The sequence below is a fragment of the Oncorhynchus clarkii genome, chromosome 7 (genome assembly GCF_045791955.1).
Source record: "Oncorhynchus clarkii lewisi isolate Uvic-CL-2024 chromosome 7, UVic_Ocla_1.0, whole genome shotgun sequence".
Taxonomy (NCBI): Eukaryota; Metazoa; Chordata; class Actinopteri; order Salmoniformes; family Salmonidae; genus Oncorhynchus; species Oncorhynchus clarkii.
In genome coordinates this window covers 11,308,816-11,331,617 of record NC_092153.1, presented here as the reverse complement: position 1 = coordinate 11,331,617, position 22,802 = coordinate 11,308,816, and the positions used below count along the sequence as shown (strand labels likewise).

The following is a 22,802-nucleotide window of genomic DNA, read 5'->3' as shown; positions in this document are numbered from 1 at the left end:
TCCAGGGATTCTTTATTTTATATATTTTCTACATTGTAGAATAATAGTGAAGACATCAAATCTATTAACCTCTTTGATCTCTAGGGGCGCTATTTCATTTTTGGATAAAAAACGTTCCCGTTTTAAGCGCGATATTTTGTCACGAAAAGATGCTCGACTATGCATATTATTGACAGTTTTTGAAAGAAAACACTCTGAAGTTTCAGAATCTGCAAAGATAGTCTGTAAGTGCCCCAGAACTCATTCTACAGGCGAAACCAAGATGATGCGTCAACCAGGAAATGAGCAGATTTCTGAAGCTCTGTTTTCCATTGTCTCCTTATATGGCTGTGATTGCGCAAGGAATGAGCCTACACTTTCTGTCGTTCTCCCAAGGCCTTAGCAGCATTGTGACGTATTTGTAGGCATATCATTGGAAGATTGACCATAAGAGACTACATTTTCCAAGTGTCCGCCTGGTGTCCCTGCGTCGAAATTGGAGCGTAAAGCCAGGTGCAATTATTTTTCCATTTGAGAGCAAGGAGAAACCAGGCTTCCAGGAAGGATATATCATTGAAGAGATATGTGGAAAAACACCTTGAGGATTGATTCTAAACCACGTTTGCCATGTTTCAGTCGATATTATGGAGTTAATTTGGAAAAAAGTTAGCGTTTTGAGGGCTGAATTTTCGTTTTTTTTTGGTAGCCAAATGTGATGTACAAAACGGAGCTATTTCTAATACACAAAGAATCTTTTTGGAAAAACTGAGCATCTGCTATCTAACTGAGAGTCTCCTCATTGAAAACATCAGAAGTTCTTCAAAGGTAAGTTATTTTATTTGAAGGCTTTACTTGTTTTTGTGATAGTTGCCTGCTAAATGCTAACGCTAAATGCTACGCTAGCTAGCTACTGTTACACAAATGATTGTTTTCCTATGGTTGAAAAGCATATTTTGAAAATCTGAGATGACAGTGTTGTTAACAAAAGGCTAAGCTTGAGAGATAGCATATTTATTTCATTTCATTTGCGATTTTCATGAATAGTTAACGTTGCGTTATGGTAATGAGCTTAGGTCTATAAATAGAATCCCGGATCCGGGTTTGGTCGTCGCAACAGGTTAAATAACACACATGTAGTAACCAAAAAAAGTGAGAAATGTAAATATATTTTATATTTCAGATTCTTCAAAGTAGCCACCCTTTGCCTTGATGACAGCTTTGCACACTCTTGGTATTCTCTCAACCAGCTTCATGAGGTAGTCACCTGAAATGCATTTCAATTAACAGGTGTATCTTGTTAAATGTTCATTTGTGGAATTTGTTACCTACTTAATGCGTAAAGAGCCAATCAGTTGTGTTGTGACAAGGTGATATACAAAAGATAGCCCTATTTGTTAAAAGACCAAATCCATATTATGGCAAGAAGAGCTCAAATCAAATTTTATTTGTCACATACACATGGTTAGCAGATGTTAATGCGAGTGTAGGGAAATGCTTGTGCTTCTAGTTCCGACAATGCAGTCATTACCAACGAGTAATCTAACCTAACAATTCCACAACAACTACCTTATACACACACACACACACACACACACACACACACACGTGTAAAGGGATGAAGAATATGTACATAAAAATATATGAATGAGTGATGGTACAGAACGGCATAAGCAAGATGCAGTAGATGGTTTCGAGTACAGTATATACATTGCACGAAAAAAATAAAGGGAGCATGAAAATTACACATCCTAGATCTGAATGAATGAAATATTCTTAAATACTTTTTTCTTTACATAGTTGAATGTGCTGACAACAAAATCACACAAAAGTTATCAATGGAAATCAAATGTATCAACCCATGGAGGTCTGGATTTGGAGTGAAACTCAAAATTAAAGTGGAAAACCACACTACAGGCTGATCCAACTTTGATGTAATGTCCTTAAAACAAGTCAAAATGAGGCTCAGTAGTGTGTGTGGCCTCCACGTGCCTGTATGACCTCCTCCCTACAACACCTGGGCATTCTCCTGATGAGGTGGCGGATGGTCTCCTGAGGGATCTCCTCCCAGACCTGGACTAAAGCATCCGCCAACTCCTGGACAGTCTGTGGTGCAACGTGGCTTTGGTGGATGGAGCGAGACATGATGTCCCAGATGTGCTCAATTGGATTCAGGTCTGGGGAACGGGCGGGCTAGTCCGTAGCATCAATGCCTTCCTCTTGCAGGAACTGCTGACACACTCCAGCCACATTAGGTCTTTCATTAGGAGGAACCCAGGGCCAACCGTACCAGCATATGGTCTCACAAGGGGTCTGAGGATCTCATCTCGGTACCTAATGGCAGTCAGGCTACCTCTGGCGAGCACATGGAGGGCTGTGCGGCCCCCCAAAGAAATGCCACCCCACACCATGACTGACCCACTGCCAAACCGGTCATGCTGGAGGATGTTGCAGGCAGCAGAACGTTCTCCACAGCGTCTCCAGACTCTGTCACGTGCTCAGTGTGAACCTGCTTACATCTGTGAAGAGCACAGGGCACCAGTGGTGAATTTGCCAATCTTGGTGTTCTCTGGCAAATACCAAACATCCTGCACTGTGTTGGGCTGTAAGCACAACCCCCACCTGTGGACGTCGGGCCCTCATACCACCCTCATGGAGTCTGTTTCTGACCATTTGAGCAGACACATGCACATTTGTGGCCTGCTGGAGGTCATTTTGCAGGGCTCTGGCAGTGCTCCTCCTTGCACAAAGGCGGAAGTAGCGGTCCTGCTGCTGGGTTGTTGCCCTCCTACGGCCTCCTCCACGTCTCCTGATGTACTGGCCTGTCTCCTGGTAGCGCCTCCATGCTCTAGACACTATGCTGACAGACACAGCAAACCTTCTTGCCACAGCTCGTATTGATGTGCCATCCTGATGAGCTGCACTACCTGAGCCACTTGTGTGGGTTGTAGACTCCGTCTCATGCTACCACTAGAGTGAAAGCACCGCCAGCATTCAAAAGTGACCAAAACATCAGCCAGGAAGCATAGGAACTGAGAAGTGGTCACCAACTGCAGAACCACTCCTTTATTGGGGGTGTCTTGCTAATTGCCTATAATTTCCACCTGTTGTCTATTCCATTTGCACAACAGCATGTGACATTTATTGTCAATCAGTGTTGCTTCCTAAGTGGACAGTTTGATTTCACAGAAGTGTGATTGACTTGGAGTTACATTGTGTTGTTTAAGTGTTCCCTTTATTTTTTTGAGCAGTGTACATATGAGATGAGTAATGTAGGGTATGTAAACATATTAAGTGGCATTGTTTAAAGTAGCTAGTGATAAATTGATGTAAAAAATGTTTCCATTATTAAAGTGGCTGGAGTTGAGTCAGTATGTTGGCAGCAGCCACTCAATGTTAGTGGTAACAGTCTGATGGCCTTGAGATAGAAGCTGTTTTTCAGTCTCTCGGTCCCTGTTTTGATGCACCTGTACTGACCTCACTTTCTGGATGATAGCGGGGTGAACAGGCAGTGGCTCGGGTGGTTGTTATCCTTGATGATCTTTATGGCCTTCCTGTGACATCGGGTGGTGTAGGTGTCCTGGAGAGCAGGTAGTTTGCCCCCGGTGATGCGTTTTGCAGACCTCACTACCCTCTGGAGAGCCTTACGGTTATGGGCGGAGCAGTTGCCGTATCAGGTGGTGATACAGTCCGACAGGATGCTCTCGATTGGGCATCTAAAGGTCTGTGAGTGCTTTTGGTGACAAGCCGCATTTCTTCAGCCTCCTGAGGTTGAAGAGGCGCTACTGCGCCTTCTTCACCACACTGTCTGTGTGGGTGGACCAATTCAGTTTGTACGTGATGTGTATGCCGAGGAACTTAAACTTACTACCCTCTCCACTACTGTCCTGTCGATGTGGATAGGGGGGGTGCTCCCTCTGCCGTTTCCTGAAGTCCACGATCATCTCCTTTGTTTTGTTGACGTTGAGTGTGAGGTTATTTTCCTGACACCACACTCCGAGGGCCCTCACCTTCTCCCTGTAGGCCGTCTCATCGTTGTTGGTAATCAAGCCTACCACTGTAGTGTCGTCTGCAAACTTGATGATTGAGTTGGAGGCGTGCATGGCCACGCAGTCATGGGTGAACAAGGGAGGGCTCAGAACGCACCCTTGTTAGGTGTTGAGGATCAGCGGGGTGGAGATGTTGTTACCTACCCTCACCACCTGGGAGCAGCCCGTCAGGAAGTCCAGTGCCCAGATGCACAGGGCGGGGTCGAGACCCTGGGTCTCGAGCTTGATGAGGAGTTTGGAGGGTATTATGGTGTTAAATGCTGAGCTGTAGTCGATGAACGGCATTCTCACATAGGTGTTCCTTTTGTTCAGATGGGTTAGGGCAGTGTGCAGTGTGGTTGCGATTGCGTCGTCTGTGGACCTATTGGGGCGGTAAGCAAATTGGAGTGGGTCTAGGGTGTCAGGTAGGGTGGAGGTGATATGGTACTTGACTAGTCTCAAAGCACTTCATGATGACGGAAGTGAGTGCTACGGTGCGGTAGTCGTTTAGCTCAGTTACCTTAGCTTTCTTGGGAACAATGGTGGCCCTCTTGAAGCATGTGGGAACAGCAGACTAGGATAAGGATTGATTGAATATGTCCGTAAACACACCAGCTAGCTGGTCTGTGCATGCTCTGAGGACGCGGCTGGGGATGCCGTCTGGGCCTGCAGCCTTGCGAGGGTTAACACGTTTAAATGTTTGACTCATGTCGGCTGCAGTGAAGGAGAGTCCACAGGTTTTTGTAGCGGGCCGTGTCAGTGGCACTGTATTGTTCTCAAAGCGAGCAAAGAAGTTATTTAGTCTGTCTGGGAGAAAGACATCCTGGTCCGCGACAGGGCTGGTTTTCTTTTTGTAATCCGTGATTGACTGTAGACCCTGCCACATACCTCGTGTCCGAGCCATTGAACTGCAACTCTACTTTGTCTCTATAGCTTGTTTGATTGCCTTGCGGAGGGAATAGCTACACTGTTTGTATTCTGTCATGTTTCCGGTCACCTTGCCCTGGTTAAAAGCAGTGGTTCGCGCTTACAGTTTCTGGTTTGGGAATGTTTTAATGGTTGCTGTGGGTACCACATCGCTGATGCACTTGAACAGACCTGAGCGCGGGAACTTCCTGTTTTAGTCTCAGTCTATAGGCTGGGAGCAACAAAATGGAGTCATGGTCAGCTTTTCCAAAAGGGGGGCAGGGGAGGGCCTTATAAAAGTTAGAATAACAATGATCCAGGGTTTTACCAGCCCTGGTTGCACAATCAATATGCTGATAGAATTTAAAAGGAGTCTTGTTTTCAGATTAGCCCAGCTACAATGAATGCAGCCTCAGGATATGTGGTTTCCAGTTTACATAGTCAAATAAAAAAGTTAGTTCAGGGCCGTTCAAATAAGCAAAGAGAAACGAGAGTCCATAATTACTTTAAGACATGAAGGTCAGACAGCACGGAAAAATAAGAACTGAAAGTTTCTTCAAATGCAGGTTCAAAAACCATCAAGTTGTATGATGCAACTGTCTCACGAGGACCGCCACAGGAAAAGACCCAGAGTTCTCTGCTGCAGAGGATAAGTTCATTAGTTACCAGCCTCAGAAACTGCAGCCCAGATAAATGCTTCAGAGTTCAAGTAACAGACATATCTTAACATAACTGTTCAGAGGAGAAACAGGCCTTCATAGTCAAAGTGAAGGAAAAGCAGCCAACAAGTGCTCAGCATATGGAAAAGCATTCCAGATGAAGCAGGCTGAGAGAATGCCAAGAGTGGGTAAAGCCGTCATCAAGGTAAAAGGGTGGCTACTTTGAAGAATCTAAAATATATTTTGATTTGTTTAACACTTTTTTGGTTACTACATGTGTTATTTCATATGTTTGACGTCTTCACTATTATTCTACAATGTAGAAAATACAAAAAATAAAGAAAACCCTTGAATGAGTAGTTGTCCAAACCTTAGACTGGTACTGTATATGTTTTTTGTATTTTACCCCCCCTTTTCATGATATCAAATTGCAATCGCATCGCTGCATTTTCCTAAACAGGCTCTGGAGATGTGAAGGTCGAGTCATACTTCCTCCGAAACATGACCCGCCAAACCACACCTCTTAGCACCCACCCTCTTAACACGGAAGCCAGGTGCACCAGTGTCTGAGGAAACACTGTTCAACTGACGACCGAAATGAGCCTGCAGGCACACGGCCCGCCACAAGGAGTCGCTAAAGCCCCTCCCGGCCAAACCCTCCACTAACCCGGACGACACTGGGCCAATTGTGCGCCACCCCATGGGCCTCCTGCTCACGGCCGGTTGTGACACAGCCTGGGATCGAACCTGGGTCTGTAGGTGATGCGTCCCTCACCGAGATGCAATGCCTTAGACTGCTGCGCCACTCTGGAGTGTTTTTTATGTTTGAATTTGATTCTGTTTAATTTTATTTAACTATGCAAGTCAGTTTAAGAACAAATTCTTATTTACAATTACGGATTACCCCAGCCAAACCCGGACAACGCTGGGCCAATTGTGCACCGCCCTATGGGACTCCCAATCACGGCCGGATGTGATGCAGCCTGGATTCGAACCAGGTAGTGGAGTGACGCCTCTTGCGTCGAGATGCCGTGTCTTTGACCACTCAGTCACTGGCAACTAGAGCGGCTCAAGTGCCCTTGTTGCAACGGTAACCTCCCGACCTTAAAACGGACAGCTGAACATGCCTGCCTCATCTGTGATATTTTAGTTAAAAGACAGGTTACAAAAAATATAGAGAATTGAGCAATGTACCACATCACTTCTTACTAATAATACATTTGTTTTAAAAACATTAAAGCATGCTCATCTGTTTTTTTTGTAAAAAGACATGAGTGGCTGGTAGAGATATATATATATTTTTTTGTTATCTACCTGCCACAGTGGCTGATGGACCAAAACTTTGTTTTGGGCCCTGGTACTTTCTCTTTGAACAGCTGAATAGTCTCAGTGTGATTGAGTGCTTGGGGATGTTTGTCTATGCCTTCTTATGTCGCCATTCAGACTGACTGGAGGTTTGTTTATGGTGGAAAGGGGGAGGGGCCAAGATAAATAACAGACAGCACAGCTGAGGGAGGCCAAGCCCAGAATTCAACTTTCATCACAGATGACGAGATCAATCTAATTAAATTTAGCTGCGGCTCAGGCTTTATGAGAATGCGCGCACACACACCACACAGTAGGCCTAACAAGCATTCATGTTCATATGATAAACTAGATGAAAGTGTGCCGTTTACTCCAGTAAAGCGATGATGCCTAATGTGGCACTGGTACACAATGCTGCAGGAACGAACATTGGTGCTTGGTAATGAACTCCCACAACGCATCTGTTATTTCCTAACGAGTAACACATTTCATGAAAGTAAAACAAATACAATGATATGGGACAAAGCAAACAAGTTGCAAATGTGATTTTATACCAATAAACCAACTGCAATTGATTCCATAACATGTTAGCGCTCCACTTCATATCAAAACAAAGTCACAGCTGCTGCAAATAAATACAATAAATTGATTGTATACCCATTTGTAAGTGTGTGTGAATGTGGAGGGGGATGTTCATTCATTGATCTAAAATCAGTTTATTCCCAAAAAAGGGCCAGGATGAGGGTGGCATGAAACATTGATGTTGTGTACTTGGATGGGGACAGTAAAAAATCTCCAAAGAAAGTAGCCACTATTATGCTTCTTCCTTTTAATGTCATCCTTGTGCATTGAAGTTAATATGCAAAACTCAGTCAATGGTACAGTTGTGCACATTCCAAACATGTGGTCCCATGTTTCATGAGGTGAAATAAAACACAGAAATGTTCCATTAGCACAAAAAGCTTATTTCTCTCAAATGTTGCATAGAAATGTGTTTACCTCCCTGTTAGTGAGAATTTATCCTTTGTCAAGAAAATCCATCCACCTGACAGGTGTGGCATATCAAGAAGCTGATTAAATAAACAGCATGATTATTACACAGGTGCACTTTGTGCTGGCGACAATAAAAGGCTACTAAAATGTTCAGTTGTCACAACAAAATGCCACAGATGTGTGTTGACTGCAGGGATGTCCATCAGAGCTGTTGCCAGATAGAGAAATTAACATTGACCTACCATAAACTGCTTCCAACATCATCTTAGAGAATTTGGCAGTACATCCGACCGGCCTCAGAACCGCAGACCGCGTGTAATCATGACACCCCAGGACCTCCACATACGGCTTCTTCACCTGAGAGATCCTCTGGGACCAGCCACACAGACAGCTGATTAAATTGAGGAGCATGTCTGCCTGTAATAAAATCCTTTTGAGGGGAAAAAACCCATTCTGATTGGCTGGGCCTGGCTCCCCAGTGGGTGGGCCTATGCCCTCCCAAGCCCACCCATGGCTGCACCCCTGCCCTGTCATGTGAACTCCATAGATTAGGGACTAATTAGCTGCACCATAGAGAGCATCAATGGTTGCATCAATGCCTGGTATGGCAACTGCTCGGCCTACGACCGCAAAACACTACAGATGGTAGTGCGTACGGCCAAGTACGTCACTGGGGCCAAGCTTTCTGCCATCCAGGACCTCTATACCAGGCAGTGTCAGGGGGGAAGGCCCTAAAAATTGTCAAAGACTCCAGCCACCCTAGTCGTAGACTTATCTCTGCTACCACACAACAAGCGGTACCGGAGCGCCAAGTCTAGATCCAAAAGTCTTCTTAACAGCTTCTACCGCCAAGCCATAAGACTCCTGAACAAGCTAATCAAATAAATGGCTACCCAGACTATTTGCCTTGTCCACCCCTCTTTTACACGGCTGCTACTCTGTTTATTATCTAAGCATAGTCACTTTACCCCTACCTACATGTACATATTACCTTGACTAACCTGTGCCCCAGTACATCGACTCTGTACCGGTAGCTCCTGTATATAGCCTCGCTACTGTTATTTTACTGCTGCTCTTAAATTATTTTTAACTTATCACTTATTTTTCTTAAAACTGCATTGTTGGTTAAGGGCTTATAAGTAAGCATTTCACTGTAAGACCTGTTGTAGTTCTACTCATTCTATTTCTATGTAGTTGCCACTTAATCCAGTTGCGGCGATACAGTGACCCAGTTCTGTCAGTGGAGTTGAACTCTGCGTTATCTGGGCGTAGATAGCTGTGCAACAGAGCGACTGTGTGCCGTTCCAGACAGGGCAGACACTCAAAACTAAGAAAGCTATAGAAGATAATGAGTGGTAGAACACCTCACAGAAAAAAGAAAAAAAAAAAAAAATTTTAAACAATCAGGAGACAAGTGATATAAAAATGGAACTCAAACCAATTGAGGAAAAAGGTCACGGTTTTAAAAAAATAAAGTGACACTGTCTAACAAATGTTGAGTCAGTAGCTTCACATAAGGCTACTGGTTTTATCATCATAATGTCCAAACTTATCCCTGGTGGTCAATGCGCAATATAAAACAGCTGATGGAGGGGGGCTACATCAAAATACACATTTTAGAGAGCAAGACAATTGCAAAACCAGGTGTAATGCAGCAGAAATGCAAAAATATGTTCCATTAATGTCAAGATTTAAATTGACCACATCCCTAGGAGTGGGTCATGTGATGGCTGGGGTGAATACCAGGGTGTAGGGTAGCAAGTAATGTTACATGGGGCAGTTTGGCCAAGGGCTGCATTCCCCAAAGTGCAAGGGGCTGGTTTTAGTATGTGACATCCCGCTAGCATCTGCCCACCGACTTCTCAGAGTAGGGAAAAAAAGGAGTACCTTTAACCTATACAATATGAATCTAAGCAACCTTTAAAGTGAGACCTAAAAAATAAAAAAAAAACGACATGACATTTTAAAATGAACTGTATCTCGGATATGAAGAGACAACGGGGTCATTCCTTCATTAGACCCCTGCATCACTTTGGAGATAATAAATGTGGACAGAATGCATGGGTATAAAGTCCCAGCTAAATGCCGAGACAGTGCAGTCTTTCCCATGTATTCCTTTTTATTAAATAAATATGATTATTTATCGAGATGTTAAACGGTCTCAGTGTAAAATTAAGACTACTAAACCCAGATATAAAGTACGTAACATTTTTTGGGGGGAATAAATAAGATCACCTTTGAGAACTAACGATCACCAAAATACAAACTACACAGTCAGGAGAATCAAATTCTAAAAATGTCCCCAATGGGTCCCCATTCATTTTCTTACGTTTGAGTCACTCAAATAGCATAAGAACACAGGATAAGCCATGGCAAAATGTGTAGAATTGCAGGAAATTAGCTTTAAAATATCAACAGTCTCTGCCGCCAAGCGGGATGCTAAAATTTCAGTCAGTGACAGCACCGCTGCTGAAAAAAAATACCAGGGGAAATAATGCAGGGAGAATGGCTGAATTGGTGAGGGTTTGAACTGGCTGGCATTGTGGTGTGGCCCGTTTGCCATCATCTCTCCAGTGATTTGAATTTGCAATAGAATATGCTTTTCTGTTTACGTTGCCAGCAAGCCTACTTTCTTAACACCCTGGGAAGCCAATCACTTCTTTCTGGTGGCAACATAGTATGGGGATAGAAGCTTCCTCCAATTGTAAACACCAACTGTGAAAATAAAAATGTCAATATAAATAGCAAAATTGTATAAATGTGTGTGCAACTTTGTCCTTTGTTCACTGTCCAATGTGCTAGCTACAGGTTGATGCTGGGATGCAAATCCTAGCTATGAAGGGACCCATCCACAGAGGAATGAAAACTGTCAACAAACCAACATAAGCCACACGGCTAAAAGGGTCAATCAAAACATGCTAACGAATTGCATGTAATTTCGTTCGATAGATGTTTTCATTGAGCTCACCACATAGCTAGATTTCGTTGTCACTACTCCCTGTCCCGCCATCTTGGACCGGCCCAAGCAGCCATGACTAGCTAGCTATCCAAACAGCTAACGCGTTTAGCTAACGTTAGTTAGCAGCCGTTGGAACATAGCGAAAGCCCGTCTCGAGCTCTTCACAATCAACACCAACTCCGGGGCACGAGAACGGCTCAAATTCATGCATACATTTTGCACGAGCCAGATACACAGTGCAGCAAGCAAACATACTTTCCTGGCACCATGGGAAGTCTACTCCATGATAGAACGTTAAATCGCCATTAAAAACAACGTAGCCTTCCTAAACGTTAGCTAGTTCTCTGACCAAGTAAGGTCACTTTATCATACTCGGTAGATTTGGCTAGCTGGCTACAAAACAGTACCTAAAGCTTATCACAGTAATGATGTTTTCTGTAAAAAGCCAAATTCTATATGTCCCTGACCACTGAATCTCTAGCTAGCTAACATTCAGAATGAGCTGGCCAACTCCAGAGTCCAACAACGCACGTTCCACAAGCTAGTTAACGTTATCAAACTAGCAGGGGACTAGCTAGACATTTGCCAGCAGGCTAAATGAAAAGGTTAGCATGTTCGTCTTATCAATATAAATGACTAGCCCGCAAGTATGTACTTGATATGTCATATTACACAGCCAGCTGGCTAACGTTAATTAGCTAGCTTCTTCAGCTACCAGGCGTGTTAGCCATTTCTACTGCACCCAATACAAACCAGCTTGGTAGAAATATTTGATATGACAAGCCTTTGTGACTAACAAATAGCTAAGTTGACGAGTTAGATAAATGCAAGGCCACCCTAATAACGAAAATAGCTAGTTGGGTTACTAAAACGTGTTTATGCAATGGAAAAGCCGTTCATGTTCACTATTGGATTAGCTAGCAAGGGAAAGAAGTCGGGTAGGAACCGTGCGTAGCCGCAGGGTCGCTCTGCGCACATCGTGTGATGGGTGTATGGTTAACCAGAGTCCGTGCTCTCACCTGAGAGTGGACTGGCTATGTTAGTTAGTTTAACATAGTTACACGTATTACTATGTGGACAAGAATGTAGAAGGTGCAAGTGTTGTGGTTCAAGGACCGGCTGGTCCTATGTGTTTGCAACTTAGCGAGCTACCTTCAACAGTAAGGCCTTCGTTCTGGCGCCATCTTCATGAAGCCTCTGAAATCCAAACAGTGAGCTGCAAGCAAGAAGACAACACAGGCGGTTCAGTATCACTTGCACTGCCGTGCAAATGGATTTAACGTATAAAAACGGCAAACGCGTGTACAGAATATTAAGAATACACCAGAGGTGTGTGAAGGGCTTTGACTCCGACCTGTCAATTCCGACCAAGCTGTCCCTCTCTTGGGCTGTCAACGTCGGAAAGTCCTCCTCGGTTTCACTGGCTTTTCCCGCCGCCATTTTCTTTTCCTCATCACCACCAGAAGCCGAGCCGAGACTCCGAGCAGCAGCGCAGGCAGCAACAGCGAGCGAGACTCCGCACGATTGCATGGAATCGCGACGAGAGGGCGAACGAAATACTCCACCAAATCAAAGAAGGGAAAACTAAAAATGTATTAAGATAGAATAAACTTTTCTCCACGATCAAAACGCAATTCAAAATGGTAAATCCTTTCAGGAAAACAAGTACCTCTCCAAAAAGTATTCGCGTCACATTTTTAGGCGCCGTTTATGCAACTAATCAAATGTAATGCATGAAGTTCAATTCTTGCAGTTTGAAAAGAGTATTATTTGACCATAAAATTCCCCACAGCCACCAGCTTAAAGTTGTTATAATTGTGTCACACAAGCAAGCGAACCCACGCGCCGCCGTAGTCACGCCTCTCCTACCTCTTCAGCCAATAGAAATGTCTGAATATCAGCATATGACATGAAGTTTTTTTTACCCATCTTCATTTATCTTTTTACAAACCACAGAAATCAATTATACATGTTCATTATTTTCTCAAAATCAATAATGTATATATTGTATAGGTATTCAAATGTATTGATTTGTTTTGCAAAGTGCATAAATAACAATGTTAAATAGCTACATGCAAACTGTCATATTACTAAATACATTTAAGAGTGACAACTGAGAAATTTGTGCAAATACTTGATACCAGTATTATTTGCTGTTGATGGGTAAGCATATCTAAATAAAACGTTGCAATGATGTGTGGAGGTAAGAATTCTGATTAGGACTGTGTAACTACTTGTCAAAAATTTCTCACCCTGCAATGTTCACATCATAATAATCATCATCCTTGCCCAAGGCCCCACATTCATATACATTTTTGTGGTTGATACCAATTTGATCTGTTTGCATTTTTGTTTTAATGTACTAGCTAGTTCTACTGTATTTATGTGAAGTATATTTACTGTGTTATGAATTACATTCTCACTTTTGTACATGTCTTGAAAAATAAATGAATAGCAATCATTCTTGTTGGTGTTTTTTCCCCCCAGCTGTGGACATTTTCAAAATACCCAGACTCATTTGTTAGACAAGACATATCCACCCAATGTAAAATCCTCAAATCTAATTATCCAAATAGTTTTTTTGATATATCATAAAACCCTTAACATATTACTTTATAAAATCTTACTATTTATTTTGATATCAATTGATTATATATAAGTTACAGTATTTGATGTAGATTGGAATTACATTTACATTACATTACATTTAAATGTCAAGGGATAAAGTGATAGCTATTTTGGGCAGAAATTGAATCAAATATGAGGGAAATCGAATCTTATTTTGTATGGAAAATGTTTATGCTTCCAAATGAAATTGTCAACATTCTGCAACATTTCAAAGAAAGAGCAAAGTGTTAAAATACTGATGTGGCAAAGCATCATTCTGTAGGCGGGGCCAGCAGAGGTTTATAAAGCTCAGGGGCGGGGCTTGCATACAGCAGACAACATCCTGATGTAATTTTCTCCAAAATGGCGGATCGCAAAGAAGGTTAGTGCTTGCCCATGTTTATGGATAAAATAATCTCGAATTATAACAACGAATCAGCTATACTATATATAGATAGTTCCAATATCAAGAAATCTAAACACTCAAATATTGCTATTCGTTCAGCTGCGGCTTTTGACAGGGGGACTTTACTGACTAGATGGCTAGCTTTGTTGCTAGCAATTTAGCCTAATTTCTAAACAATGGCATGCAATCGCCCATCGACCCAAATACCAGCCATTGGCATTGTGAACCTATTTGTTTTTGTCACCCATGGCTCCTATCCCGACTACTGTAACGTTATCGTAGATATACACTTTATAGTAATGACGTGAACGTGATTACCAACTAAACAAGTATTCCAGTCATGTTTTAAATCAATTTTCAATGAATTCATGTGTTTTTTTGTGAATTTTATCAATACTACTATGAAGTTACAGCAAATATTTAGATGCATGCATTGGGACTGTTTCTTGACTGTGAGGTAATTGGACTGAATTTGGACCTGAAATCTGCCCTAGGTTGCCTAGATGATAGAAAAACCTGCCCTAGGTTGCCTAGATGATAGAAAAACCTGCCCTAGGTGATAGAAAGTGAAAGCAAAACAGTTTAAATTATTTGTATGTCTTTCCTTCATCCCAGATGTCATTTTATCAGAAAAGGATGAGCCGGAGAGCGAGGATGAGACCTATGAGGTGGTAGACCTGACAGAGTACGCCCGGAGGCACCAATGGTGGAGCATGGTGTTTGGGAATAACTCTGGTCCCCTCGCAGAGAAATACTCTGTGACCACGCAGATCGCGATGGGAGGGGTCACTGGCTGGTATGCAACCCAAAGCAAAGGTGTATAGGCTAAATATGCTTATTATACAAATGTCTGGATCTTTGGCCCCTCGGAAACACATCAACACATTTCACTGATGAAATGCATGGTATGAGTCGGTGATGTAGTCAAGTCACTTAACCTTGAGTCCCAAGTCCCTAGTAGGGGTCGAACGATTTATCGTAATGGCCGATTTCAAGTTTTCATAACAATCGGTAATCAGCATTTTTGGACACCGATCATGGCCGATTACATTGCACTCCACAAGGAGACTGCGTGGCAGGCTGACTACCTGTTATGCGAGTGCAGCAAGGAGCCAAGGTAAGGTGCTATCTAGCATTAAACGTATCTTGTAAAAAACAATCAATCTTAACATAATCATCAGTTAACTAACTACACATGGTTGATGATATTACTAGGTTATCTAGCTTGTCCTGCGTTGCATATAATCGATGCGGTGCCTGTTAATTTATCATTGAATCACAGCCTACTTCTCCAAACGGGTGATTTAACAAGCGCATTTGCAAAAAAAGCACTGTCGTTGCACCAATGTGTACCTAACCATAAACATCAACGCCTTTCTTCAGGGTCAGGGTATATGCAGCAGTTTAGGCCGCCTGGCTCGTTGCGAACTGTGAAGACTATTTCTTCCTAACAAAGACATAGAACGGTTCCGTATTTCACTGAAAGAATAAACGTTTTATTTTTCGAAATGATAGTTTCCGGATTTGACCATATTAATGACCTAAGGCTCGTATTTCTGTGTGTTATTATGTTATCATTAAGTCTATGATTTGATATTTGATAGAGCAGTCTGACTGAGCGCTGGAAGGCAGCAGCAGGCTCATAAGCATTCATTCAAACAGCACTTTCGTGCGTTTGCCAGCAGCTCTTCGCAATGCTTCAAGTATTGAGCTGTTTATGACTTCAAGCCTATTAACTCCCGAGATTAGGTTGGTGTAACCAATGTGAAATGACTAGCTAGTTAGCAGGGTGCGCGCTAATAGAGTTTCAAACGTCACTCGCTCTGAGACTTGAAGTAGTTGTTCCACTTGCCCTGCAAGGGCCGCGGCTTTTGTGGAGCGATGGGTAACGATGCTTCGAGGGTGGCTGTTGTCGATGTGTTCCTGGTTCTAGCCCAGGTAGAGGCGAGGAGAGCTATACTGTTACACTGGCAATACTAAAGTGCCGATAAGAACATCCAATAGTCAAAGGTATATGAAATACAAATGGTATAGAGAGAAATAGTCCTATAATTCCTATAATAACATCAACCTAAAACTTCTTACCTGGGAATATTGAAGACTAATGCTAAAAGGAACCACCAGCTTTCATATGTTCTGAGCAAGGAACTTAAATGTTAGCTTTGGCACATATTGCACTTTTACTTTCTTCTCCAACCCTTGAGGCTAAATTGATTTTATTGATGTATTATATTAAGTTAAAATAAAAGTGTTCATTCAGTATTGTTGTAATTGTCATTATTACAAATAAATAAATACAAATTGGCAGATTAATCAGCATCTGCTTTTTTGGGTCCTCCAATAATCGGTATCGACGTTGAAAAATCATAATCAGTCAACTAGTGTTCCAGTCCGAGTCCTTTATTCTCGAGTCGAGTCACAAGTCCCTTGTAGTGCTAAAAGCTGTGGTCCAACCATTTAAAAATCAAAATTCTCTGTTGGTACATTTTAAGGATATCTCTAACATTTGCTGTTGTAGCTAGTAGGCCTCATATTTTAAATTATGCATCAGAGATTTTCTGACAACAAAGTCACTTCTGGTCCAGTCAGAGTTGAGCCATGAAAATTGTGACTTGAGTCAAGTCTGAGTCCTGGACTCGAGTACTACAACACTGCTATCAGTCACTCCTCTCTCTCACATTCAGGTGTGCAGGATACTTGTTCCAGAGAGTAGGGAAGATAGCTGCAACTGCCATAGGTGGAGGGTTCCTGTTATTACAGGTAAGAGATGCATCATATTTGTATTGAGTCAACGCTGGGTACTTACATAATACACATCTCTATTCCATTTTTTAAAGTTTATTTAACTGGGCAAGTCCGTTAAGAACAAATTCTTATTTACAATGACGGCCTACCCCGGCCAAATCCTAATCCGCAAGACGCTGGGCCAATTGTGCGCTGCCCTATGGGACTCCCAATCACTGCAAGTTGTGATACAGACTGGAATCGAACCAGGATCTATAGCGATGCCTATAGCACTGAGATGCAGTGCCTTAGTTCACATCAACTAAGGCGCCACTCAGGAACACCAATGACATCATATGTTACAACGTGAACGGAGTGCCACTTCACATGCAACCCAACAATCCTCACTCGTTTTCCTTTCTGCACCTTCTCCTGCAGATAGCGAATCACAGTGGCTACGTGCAGGTGGACTGGAAGAAAGTGGAGAAGGATGTGAACAAAGCAAAGAAACACCTGAAGAAGAGAACCAAGCAAGCAGCCCCTGAAATTAACTCCTTCTTCGAGGAGGTAAAGGTATTAATAACACTGCCTGACTAATCATAACTTTATGGTAGGCTATTGTGCCTATAGTATTGTGTGATTCTAAAAGGTGAACATGTCTGAGATGTGTGCGTGCTCATTGGTCCTTTATCTAACTGTTCATTTATTCTGTGAGACCAACACTGGTACCTGGGTGTGGGAGCTGCTTTTTGATTCAATTGGATTGCCAGTCCGCTTGAATCTCAGTGCCTTGCATTGCATGTACTTATGAGAAAAAAAGGTATACTTAATTATCATATTTGGGGGGAAATAGCTAAGTTCATAAATACCTGAGTCATCCGCAGCCATTTGATGGACTAATAATGCAGCAACAGCGCCCTCTAGCGAACCCACACTGTAAAAGCACATTTCTGGATTTATCACAAGCAGAAACTAAAGTATACCCTGCGTATAATAATCGTATTTTTCCCAAGCAGAAACTAAAGTATACCCTGCGTATAAGAATCTTATTTTTCCATCTATTATCACTTATAACCCTTCAGTTATTGGAGGTGACCTCCCACAGTCTGCTTGTTTTCTCTCCTCCTTCCCCTCTCTGCAGGCCACAGAGTTTGTCAAGAAGAACATTGTCCTGTCCAGCGGGTTTGTGGGTGGATTCCTCCTGGGCTTGGCCTCCTAATGGCGTCGGGGCCAATTCACGACTGAGGAAGTCGTTACATAGGAAGAAGGAAGCTGTCATTACTGTGAACTGAGTCACCACACGGGATGTTGTCATTAACTGTGAATCGTTGTCTTTCTCCCATCACGGAACTAGTCATGAAACGGGTTTGTGAAGCTGCCACTTTATGCCCCCCTGGCTGCTCTCTTCCGTTACTGCCCAACTGATCAGAGTCTAGCTTGTCCACCCTCTTTTTATTCTATTTATCTGGTGGTTTCTGATCCAGGATCAGTTGTTTGGGCCTGTTAATTATGACATTTTTATACTTCATAATCAGCACTACCCCCAACATCAATGTATGTGAAAATGTCACGTTTCTATGTTTTTAATCAGCTATGTTATATATATATTTGTTCACCGTCATATGGTGTGCATCATGTGATTTGAATCAATTAGTGAGCAATGCCTACTCATATTTGGTTGAAATCACGATGCACACCAGGTGATGCCATTAGAAAAACTAATTTTGACTTCAAAACATAGAAACATGGCATTTTCACATATGTTGATGTTAGGGTAGTTCTGGAGATGATGAATACAATGTTGAAAATGTTAGAAATGTCCCTTTAATTGCACAACGCGACACCTCTTGATATACTACTAATATACTGTACCACACACTGGACATAGGATTCCTCGGCCCCTGTCTATCTGGTGCCCTCTTTTACCTGGAAGAACAGGTCTAGGATCAGGAATGTGTCCCAAATGTCCATAGTGCACTACATTTGACCAGAGCCCTATGTAGGAAATTAGGGTGCCATTTGGGACACAAGCCAGCTCTCCCTATACTCAGACCAAAGTTTTACCACCCTGTGCTATTCAACAAAATGTGTCTGCAGACCTGTTGTTACGGGGTTAATATATCAACACCTGATCACTGCACCTTTGCTGGCTAATGTACTGTAGGTATATCAGTGTGCAGGTTAGCGTTTTTCATAAAGAATTTTGTTCTGGGGGCAGCTCTGCAGAATGGTCACTAGCTGGCACAGACACAAAATCTGATTTTAAATCTAACTGTAACCACACTGTTAACCCTAATGCCTAACCTTACATTTAGACCAAAAAGTTTAATGTAGTTTTCATGAATTTTTACAATATAGCCAATTCTGACTTTGCAGCTGGCCTATCTAGCGGATTTGCTTAGTTCTGCCTCCAGGACAAGACTCATTCCAAAAAATGTGAACCTGCTATCAGTGTAGTAATAGGAAAACATGTGATTTAGTCATGTGTAGAATATACTATCAGTTTTATAGATAGAAGGAAATGCACAGTATAAAGTCAGTGTTCAGTTGCTTATGAGTTGTTCCATATTGTGTCTTTAACTATTTAAATATTACTTGTCAGGAGTATGATTTTCCATTAGTTTCTGTACTTCACCAAGTGCACATTAACTTCTTACTGCCGTTAACCTCCATTTTTTATGTTCTGACTTCCTGAATGCTATTTTGAAATCTTGATAACCAACCAACCATAACTATGGATTTGTCTTATGCTTCTGTTTTGTCAAATAAAGTTGCCTGATTTTTGTTGGTTAGCAATGTTAACAGTTGTGTGTGTGGTCACTGGACTGCATGGCAAACATGCATACAATCAGGGCTTGGTGTGTACACTGAGTGGATTAACACTGAGTGGATTAACAGTCTATCTTGACACGTTTAACTTCTCAACAATATATTTATTTTGATTATTAAAGCCAGCATGACTTTTCAGATTTCAGTAGCTCTATGGCTGCCTTTACACAGGAAACCCAACTCCGATCTTTTACCAAATTATTGGTATTTTGGCCGATCAGGTCAGATTTTTTGCCAGTAATTTTGGCAAAAGATCAGAATTGGGCTGCCTGTCTAAGTGTAGTCTATGAGTTCCGGGAATGCAAATGTCTAGATTTTATGATGTGAATAGAAATGGATGTGTCAGCATGGAGGATGGGTTTGTAATAACCACCATGCATGTCACAGCAACAATGAATGAGCATTGTCACAATACTAAGATATTTCACCACTATGTCTCTGTATTCATCTACACTGTGAGATCTGCTTTTGAAAGGTACTGCATGTAGAAAGTGACAAAGGAAGATACTCACCAAATCAATCTGAAATAAGTACCAATTGTCAATTATTTTGTGTTTACCTCTGTCACAGAGTACAATATCAATTAATAATTATTTATTTTTTTGGTTTATATTAAATGCACATTGAATTGGGGTTTAGTCCTGATAGGCTTTCTGTAGCTAGGGATTTAGTTCTGGGATTTATAAAGTACTCTTTGTCAATTGACTTGACAAAAAACCTCCCTTCAAATAAAATTGTATTGATTTATTGTAATTTCATAACGTCCTGTCAGAGGCATATTGATTTGTGTAAATAATGACTTCAATGTCTATTGAGCTGAATGAAGCTGAAAACAGAGGCAGCCATGATGTTACCTCACCAGAGTGCCTCTCTCTACTGTGTGTTACTGTAGCTGCCAGCACTACTGGTCCCTCCCTGTTGCTATGGAAACTGCTCTTTTTCTCTTTCTCTCTTCCGCTTGCTCTCTTGTGTGGTGTGGCCTTCCCTCTTTTCCACTCTCTTTCTCGCTGCCTTTCTCTCGTTCTCTCTCTGTTTCTCTCGCTTTCTCTTTCCAGTCCTGCCTTTTTCTTTGTTTTTATCTCTATCTGTGAGTGTGCCCATGTGTAATGGTATAGGGGTAGAGGGGGATATTAGAGTGGGGGGAATGAGATGAGGCCCACTCTCCACCATCCGATGACCACATCACCAACCAATCGGATCATCAATAGCCCCCAATAGATCCAACCAAAAGTAGGGTAAAGCCAGAGTATAAGCTCCATGGAAACGGCAAGGGATGTTTTATAATAGCAGCTCGCCCTAGTGGCACCAGATACCGGTACACCTCAGTCAGGCTGTTCAAAGCAATTGTGTTATTAATCCATTGATCGTAATATAAGGGCTGCATCTTCATACTTAAACCTCTCCTCATATCTCCTTTATCTGCACTGAGCTGGAAAAAAAAATAGGAAAGGTGAATTCGATATGGTGCATGCATATACTAGGTACTGGCTTTCACCAGTTACTTCATATTAGTAGAGGAGAGACAGGAAACAAATTATAGTATTGAGATACAACCTAATCCATGCCTTCAGGCAGCTGGCTCCAAATGGTCCAAGCCATACAATAGTTAACTCTGTCACAATCAGTTTGTTGAGAGCTGTCATTAATATGGTTACGCAATACCTTCTCTGTGGTACTAGTCAGTGGACAAAGTCAGAGATGAAACGTCAATGCATGTTTGAATAGCAATGTTCATTATTCATAGTACAATAATTCATAGTAATTAGTACAGTGAGAAGCTGCCTTTTTATACGAAGCATGGGTTATTAAACAACTGATAGATAGAGACCATTTTAGGCCTATCACACAAATTATTCATGAGAGAAAATTGAAAATGTATCAAATAGGACCATTTCTCCATAAGTTGGAGTGAAATTGTCATCATAATGCTAGCCTGGGTAGACTGAAATTTTTGTTTCTGAAGGAAGATTCTGTGTGGAAGTACATTTATTTCTTATGTATTTGGGGTATAATACAGAGCCTATGACTTGTGGGTCTTGGATGTTATCATATTATTCCTGCATTGCATCTAGATTTGGAGTTCTGTATCATATAATTAGGAATTAGAATACTAGAATGGATATGAACCTTCTTATGATGGCAGTGAGGTCAGCCATTTTGGTCAGGGAGTTGGTCAACCTTGGTTTGCCAGTGCTGTTGTAAGATATTGTGTAAAATAATGAATTTGAAGAAAACTGTATAATTATATGACTATATTTAAGGTTGACAATAATTATATTACACAATTTCAGATATATCATGTGGCTTACTTTTATTTCCCTCCATAAGTAAAATCAGGATAGACATTAATTCCAATTAGACTGTTTTGGATTTCTCCCTGGCTGCCATTTTCACCCCATTCTGGAACTTTTAGGGTTTATGACAACCCCTCCGGTCATTTAATAAGATCTCTTTTTTCCTGTATGACCACCTCAAGGGGGCAGTGTCAACCAATCCAGAGTGACTCACTCACCTGTGACGTTGTGGCCGAATAATACAAATGCATTGGCGCAAGTCTGTCAACAATGTGGCCCAGGGATCAGTCAAAAGTAAAGCAGTGCATTCACTGCCATTAAGCCAATGAATTACCAGGTTATTTACTGAAAAGGTACGTGGTAGAATGGTAGTTATATTGCAATAACCTATGACTTAGGCTACATGGTTGTTTCTTTGGGATTCAATAGTACAAGAAAGAACCACTAGGCACCTTATTTTAATGTTTTATTAACCCATCCTCTCTTCGGAGGACACATATCTTCTTACAGCTTTTCTGCTACATATACATACATTTTATATACACGTTTATAACAACAAGTTAGCAATTTTGTTTCATTCTTATCAGACAGCATCTGATGCAACTCCACAGACAGAACCAGCCCCTCCCTGTAAGCACTAGGCTGCTGGCTACGTTTAGCAGAGAGGCGAATGTGACAGATCCAAGATGTGGCTGTGACATGACTATGCCTAACAGGTCTAATATCTGTCAGGTCTCTTTCACCTATCATTAGAAAGTATCTCTCGATGCACACCTGAACAACAGACATCACTTCAAATCTCATCTCCTGCCCGAGTGTAGAATGCATAGGCCCATTTATGTTGAGGCAGAGCAAAATAATGTCCAGTCAATGTGAGGCAATCACTTGCAGGAATCTGGTTGTACTTGCTTTTTTAATGCATGGCAAGAAAGGCTTATAGAAATAGGGCATTTGCTAATATTCAAAAAAAAATGTTAATATATTTCCAATAGTCAACTCCTGTGTTTCCAATGCTGCTATGGATGCTGGTCCTTTTTTGATACCCTTATTTATAGACTTGCAATATTGGTCCGGACAAATCTGTATCAGATGGAAAGTAATAATTAATACACAATA

The 22,802-nt window shown here is 41.8% G+C and overlaps 2 protein-coding genes across 4 annotated transcripts in view; one reads left to right on the top strand and one right to left on the bottom strand.

Moving 5' to 3' along the window:
• LOC139412864 (lysine-specific demethylase 6A-like) overlaps positions 1 to 12,643 on the bottom strand; it is a 55,944-nt gene extending 43,301 nt beyond the window's left edge. Inside the window, exons 1-2 of one of the 2 annotated variants that reach the window (XM_071159645.1) lie at positions 12,181 to 12,643; positions 11,979 to 12,042 (exon numbers count right to left, since the gene is read on the bottom strand). In XM_071159645.1, the coding sequence (XP_071015746.1) occupies positions 11,979 to 12,042; positions 12,181 to 12,356 (240 nt within the window). In that variant the 5' untranslated portion in view covers positions 12,357 to 12,643. The remainder of the gene's footprint in view (positions 1 to 11,978; positions 12,043 to 12,180) is intronic. The other variant, XM_071159646.1, reaches the window with a different exon arrangement.
• A 1,117-nt stretch (positions 12,644 to 13,760) lies between these two features.
• On the top strand, positions 13,761 to 19,365 carry LOC139412868 (FUN14 domain-containing protein 1-like). Of its 2 annotated transcripts, none has more exons than XM_071159655.1 (5): positions 13,761 to 13,815; positions 14,455 to 14,635; positions 16,524 to 16,599; positions 17,002 to 17,130; positions 17,705 to 19,365. In XM_071159655.1, the coding sequence occupies exons 1-5, from the start codon at positions 13,797 to 13,799 to the stop codon at positions 17,780 to 17,782; spliced, it is 483 nt and encodes a 160-aa protein (XP_071015756.1). In that variant the 5' UTR covers positions 13,761 to 13,796; the 3' UTR covers positions 17,783 to 19,365. The 2 variants fall into 2 exon arrangements, with proteins under 2 accessions (XP_071015756.1, XP_071015755.1); XM_071159654.1 differs by having other exon boundaries at positions 17,002 to 17,136.
• The last annotated feature ends 3,437 nt before the right edge of the window (positions 19,366 to 22,802 follow it).

What these genes read in the sequence shown, in the direction of transcription:
- LOC139412868 (XM_071159654.1), top strand. An exon ending in ATGGGAGGGGTCACTGGCTG is followed by an intron (nt 14,636 to 16,523) that starts GTATGCAACCCA and finishes TCTCACATTCAG; the next exon opens with GTGTGCAGGATACTTGTTCC. An exon ending in CCTTCTTCGAGGAGGTAAAG is followed by an intron (nt 17,137 to 17,704) that starts GTATTAATAACA and finishes CCCTCTCTGCAG; the next exon opens with GCCACAGAGTTTGTCAAGAA.